Raw genomic sequence first — 5957 nt, forward strand, 5'->3', positions numbered from 1 at the left:
TGCTAATGATGATGATGATGATGCTGATGCTGATGCTGCTAATGATGATGATGATGATGATGGGGTTGCTGCTGATAGGATTGCTGGTGTTGCTACTGATGGGGCTGCTGCTGCTGATGCTGCTGCTGCTGCTGATGGGGTTGCTGCCGCTGATGGTGTAGTTGCTGCTGTTTTTGCTGTTGCTGCTGATGGTTTTGCTTCTGGTGCTGCTGTTGCTGCTGTTGGTGTTGCTGCTGATTGTAGCAGTGCTGCTGCTGGGGTTAGGGTTGCCGCAGCTATTGTTGCTGCTGCTTCTGCTGCTGCTGAGGGCGTGTTTCTTGCTGCTGATGCTGGCTTCGTTTGCTATTATTGCTGTTGTTGTTGCTTCTGCTGCTGCTGGAGGTCGCCCTGTTCATGGCAGCTGAGGGTTTAGGGTTTAGGGTTTAGGGTTTAGGGTTTGTGTTCAGGGTGCCGACAGAGAAGGCGGAGTTGTTTGCGTTTAAGATTGACTGGGCGTTGCTGACAAAGGTATGTTTGTGTGTTTTCTTTATTTTATTTGTTTTTATTCTAATTTATTTAATTTATTTTATTCATTTACTTCTCTTGCGGTGCATGCAGCATACACCTCAGCTGTCTATACAGCTGCTGGCTGTCTCTGTTTAGATATTTAAAAATAATTTTTTTTGCTGAGAGTTTTTCTCTTTATTTTATTAGTGCATGCAGTTTATATTTTATGTATTTTATTTACTTTATATAATATCCTATAACGTGTTAATATATGTTGTATATAATATATAATATATAATATATAATATATATAATATATAATATATACAATGTCTAATATACATTTTATAATATATAATGCTTATACCAGCAAAACAATAGAATGCAGCAGCAACAGCAGCAACAGCAGCAACAGCAACAGCAGCAACAGCCGCAGGATGTTTGTGAATAATAACAGCGTCAATACCGTTACAGTGTATTAATTAACTAATTAATTTATTTATTTATTTATTTGTTTATTTGTTTATTTATTTGTTTATAGGCTGACGTGATAGAGAAGAAGCTGAGGCCGTGGGTTCGCAAGAAAGTAATGGAGTTGATGGGTACGGAGGAAGCGCTGCTAGCAGAAGTAATAGAATATATTTTAAATAGAGTTAATGAGAAGCCTCAGCCTAAAGAGTTGTTAGACGAGTTAAGCAGATTTCTTGATGAAGAAGCAGAAGGCTTTCTTAAACATCTCTGGTGTATACTCGTCTTTGAGCAGCTTAAAATTACAAAAAAAGAAGCCTAAACAACGTTAACACCCTCCTGCTGCTGCTGCTGCTGCTGCTGCTGCTGCTGCTGCTGCTGATGATGCTGCTGATGATGATGATGGTGGTGGGGCTGCTGCTGGCTTGTTTCTGCTGCTGCTGCTGGAGTTGTAACAGCAGCAGAAATAGCAACAGATGCAGCAGCAGCAGCAATGCAGCCGCAGCAGCAATATTAGTAGTAGTAGTAGCAGCAACAGCAGCAGAAACAGCAGCAGCTGCAGCAGCAGCTGCTGCAGCAGCAGCAGTAATATTTGTTTGCGTAAATATATTGAGAGTAAATGTGTTTATTTATGTCTCCTTTATTATTAATGTTGAGTCGAACTCAGCTAATTTCAAAACAAACAAAACAAAAAATTATTTGTCTTTTGCTTGCCATCTCCCTGAGGTGTACGTAAGGGTTTAGTGTCTAGGGTTTAGGGTTTGGGAGGGTTTAGGGTTTAGGGTTTAGGAGGGTTTAGGGTTTAGGGTTTAGGAGGGTTTAGGGTTTAGGGCTGATTCACATATTTGTGGGTTTAGGGTTTTTGAGGGTTAATGAAAGTTTAATCGATTCTTTACAAGGGTTTAGTCGAGGGTTTAGCTGAGGGTTAATTAGGGTTTATAATTAGGGTTTATAATTAGGGTTTATAATTAGGGTTTAGTAACAGTGAGTGTTTTCAATTGGAGAAGAGGGTTTGTAAGGATTTCCTTAGGGTTTACTTAAGGGTTTAAGAGGGTTTAAGAGGGTTTAAGAGGGTTTACAAGGGTTTAAGACTGCTTAGGGTTTAGGGTTTAATAAGAAGGGTTTATAATAAAAGGGTTTAGTAGAAGACAACAATAGAATTAAAGGGTTTAATAGAAGAGTTTAATAAGAGGGTTTATTATTAGGGTTTACTGAGGGTTTATAATAAAAGGGTTTATATACTGAACGGATTTATAATTAAAAGAAAAATAATATAATAAATAAGAGATATCGACAGACGCGTTAAAATAATAAAAAGCAATGAGAAGAGAGTTTATATTATTGAAGAGTTTATAGATAAAACAATAATAATAATAATAATAATAATAATAATAATCATCATCATCATCATCATAAGCCTAATAAAGATAATAATAATAAAGATAATAATAATAATAAAGGTAATAATAATAAAGATGATAATAAAGCTAAAGATAATAATAATAATAGAGCTAAGGATAATAAAGAAGATAATAAAGATGAGGATAATAAAGATAAAGATAATAAAGATAATAATAAAGCTAAGGATGATAAAGATAATAATAAAGCTAAAGATAATAAAGATAAAGATAATAATAAAGCTAATAATAAAGATAAAGATAATAACAAAGATAATAATAATAATAAAGATAATAATAAAGCTAAAGCTTAAGGATAATAAAGCTAAAGATAATAAAGATAATAATAAAGCTATGGATAATAAAGATAAAGATAATAATAAAGCTAAAGATAATAATAAAGCTAATAATAAAGATAAAGATACTAATAAAGATAATAATAAAGCTAATAATAGAGACAATAAACGAAATAAAGAAAATAATAAAGATAAAGTTAAAGATAGTTAATCAATAATAAAGATAAAGATAAAAAGGATAAAGATAAAGATAAAGATAATAAAGTTAATAAAGATAATAAAGATAATAAAGTTAATAAAGATAATAAAGTTAATAAAGATAATAAAGATAATAAAGATAATAAAGTTAATAAAGATAATAAAGACAATAAAGTTAATAAAGATAATAAAGATAATAAAGTTTAATAAAGATAATAAAGTTAATAAAGATAATAAAGATAATAAAGATAATAAAGATAATAAAGATAATAAAGATAATAAAGTTTAATAAAGATAATAAAGTTTAATAAAGTTTAATAAAGATAATAAAGATAATAAAGATAAAGATAATAAAGATAATAAAGATAAAGATAATAAAGATAATAAAGATAAAGTTAAAGATAATAAAGATAAAGAAAAAGATAATAAAGATAATAAAGATAATAAAGATAAAGTTAAAGATAATAAAGATAATAAAGTTTAATAAAGATAATAAAGTTTAATAAAGATAATAAAGTTTAATCAATAACAAGCTCATCGATCTTCCAGTCTTCGTAACTCCCATCGGGTAGATATCTTCGGACAATAAAAGGTAGAGTTTTCTGATAAAGTTCTTTTTCAGCAATTATTAAAGGGTCTGACTCGCCTTCTAGTTGTATTGTTAAAGGCGCATTCATACTTATCTGTAAAGCTCTTGTTCCTATTATACGTGCCTTCTCAAACTTTGTCAGAAAAGGTGTCGTTATACGCGGACCCTCCGATGGATGAGCCTCCGGCCTCTATACACATAACCCTAAACCCTAAACCCTAAACCCTAAACCCTAAACCCTAAACCCGAAACCCGAAACAAATATAAACAATTATAAACAATTATATACAATTATAAACAATTATAAGCAATTATAAACTATTATAAACTATTATAAACAATTATAAACTATTATAAACTATTATAAACAATTATAAACATATATCATAAATCCTAAACAACTATATGCAACTATAAACAACGATACGCCCTAAACAACCATAAGAAATGATAAACAACAATAAACAAACATAAACCCTAATGTACACTCTAAACCCTAAACCCTAATATACGCTCTAAACCCTAAACCCTAATATAATATACACTCAAAACCCTAAACCCTTGAAACATTACACCCTCGAATCTATATACGGGAGCAACACCGCCTACCTACATGAAGAATATACGGCCCTAATATATCAATGACTAGGGTTTAGGGTTTAGGGTTTAGTATTGCTCATAAGAGTGAATTGCTAATTAGGGTTTAGGGTTTGCATAGTTCCTGTGGGCCGAGGACTTTCCCTACTCCAGCATTTACTGTGCCCAAGGGTTTAGGGTTTAGGGTTTAGGGTTTACTTGGAGTCTGGGGTCGTTTGGGTCAATAACAACATCAACATCTTCAGCTGCTGCATCTGCTTCTTCTATGTCTTCATCTAAATCTTCTTCACCTAACTCATCTCCGAACTCGTCACCAAAAGCGGGTTCAGCGAACATATGATCGTTTTCATCGTCCGCCATTTTCAAAACCCTAAACCCTAAACCCTAAACCCTAAACCCTTAAAAACCCTTAAAAACCCTTAAAAACCCTTAAAACCCTTAAAAACCCTTCAAAACCCTAAAGGTTTTGAACAGACTACACCCACTTAAACCTACCCCTATAACACTCGAAACTTCAACACGCAATGTTCAAAACAAAACTCAAAAAAACAGAAAAAATACGGGTTTAGGGTTTAGGGTTTAGGGTTTAGGGTTTAGGGTTTAGGGGCAATATATGCAGAGGCGAGAGGGAAGGTTGCGACTTTGAACGATTTGTAAAATATATTTACGGTGTATGTACACCTCAACATGAAAATAGAATTCAATTTTATATATATGTGAAGGATACAAGCAGCATCAAAAGCAGCAGCAGCTGCTGCTGCTGCTGCTGTTGCTGCTGCTGCTCCTTAGCAGCAATAGCAGCTGCTGTGCATGCAGCCCTGTACTAACAGTACTTAGCCCTTGATACTTCTTATTCTTAATGCCTTTTTAATTATTTATTTAACTGAATTTAAAGGGTTTTATACGAAAATTAAAGGGGTTAAGCTGCTGCTGCTGCTGTTGCTGCTGCTGCTGTTGCTGCTGCTGCTGATGCTGCTGCGTTTGTTGCAGCCGCTGGGTTGTTGCAGTTAGGGCTTTGTTATTTCTATCTACAGTATATATTTTAATTGTTTTGTTTATTTTCTTTATTACATTAATTTTAATATTTATTTTTCTGTGTAAAGGTGTTTCGGCGTCTCTAATTGATTAGCTTTTTATGCTGCTGCTGCTAGGGATGCAGCAGCTGCTGCTAGCAATGCTGCAGCAGGAGCTGCTGCTGTTGTTGCTTCTGCTGTTGTTGCTGCTGCTGTTGTGTTTCAGATGCCTGTGCTACTGTTGGTGCTGCTGCCGTTGTGTCGCTGCTGGAGGTGCTGCTGCTGCTGCTTTGGTTGCTGCTGCTGTTGTGTTGCTGCAGCAGGTGCTGTTGCTGCTGCTGCTACGTTTCTACTTGCATGCTTTCTGCATGCATACATCAGGCGATATCTCGTTGGTTGCATATTCAGATTAGGGTTTTAGATTAAGGGTTTAGGGTTTAGGGTTTATAATAAAAATAGACTGTGTCTTTTAAATCCTCATGCGAAAATTAAACTCCCAGCCGTTATTCTGTAGAAATACAATAGCTGAGGTGTATAGGCAGCTGGCATGCAGCAAAAGAGAAATAAATGCATAGCAAAACAAAAGCAGCAAACAGTTCAAACAATGAGACGCACGGCAAAACACCAGCGGCAGCAGCAACAACACCAGCAGCAGCAGCAGCTCCAGCAGCATAAGCAGCATAAGCACCAGCAGCAGCAGCAGAAGCTACAGCAGCAGCATCTGCAGCAGCAGAAGCTGCAGCAGCAGAAGTAGAAGCAGTGTTATTGTTATTCTTAATTTTTCTCTCCTTTTGCACGATAAGGCATTAATTTAATACGAGAAGAGCAGCTTCCACTTCAAAAATAATCTTGTTTGTTTGTTTGTTTGTTTGTTTGTTTGTTTGTTTGTTTGTTTGTTTGTTTGTTTGTTTGT

At 34.6% G+C, this 5957-nt stretch overlaps 2 protein-coding genes across 2 annotated transcripts in view; one reads left to right on the forward strand and one right to left on the reverse strand.

Moving 5' to 3' along the window:
- Positions 1-1276, forward strand: part of EAH_00049360 (hypothetical protein, conserved) — a gene marked incomplete at both ends in the record, with an annotated part of 6797 nt that extends 5521 nt beyond the window's left edge. The window contains 3 exons of the mRNA XM_013391348.1: positions 1-203; positions 458-507; positions 1028-1276. The exon at positions 1-203 is cut by the window's left edge and continues 919 nt beyond it. Coding sequence (XP_013246802.1) covers positions 1-203; positions 458-507; positions 1028-1276 — 502 coding nt within the window. The remainder of the gene's footprint in view (positions 204-457; positions 508-1027) is intronic.
- A 2087-nt stretch (positions 1277-3363) lies between these two features.
- On the reverse strand, positions 3364-4391 carry EAH_00049370 (RNA polymerase II subunit RPB6, putative; the record flags this gene model as incomplete). Its single annotated transcript, XM_013391349.1, has 2 exons — positions 3364-3624; positions 4230-4391. 2 exons carry the CDS (start codon positions 4389-4391, stop codon positions 3364-3366), a joined length of 423 nt encoding a protein of 140 aa, XP_013246803.1.
- Between the last annotated feature and the right edge of the window lie 1566 nt (positions 4392-5957).

The sequence above is a fragment of the Eimeria acervulina genome, genomic scaffold, assembly GCF_000499425.1.
Source record: "Eimeria acervulina Houghton genomic scaffold, Eah_scaff796, whole genome shotgun sequence".
Classification (NCBI taxonomy): Eukaryota; Apicomplexa; class Conoidasida; order Eucoccidiorida; family Eimeriidae; genus Eimeria; species Eimeria acervulina.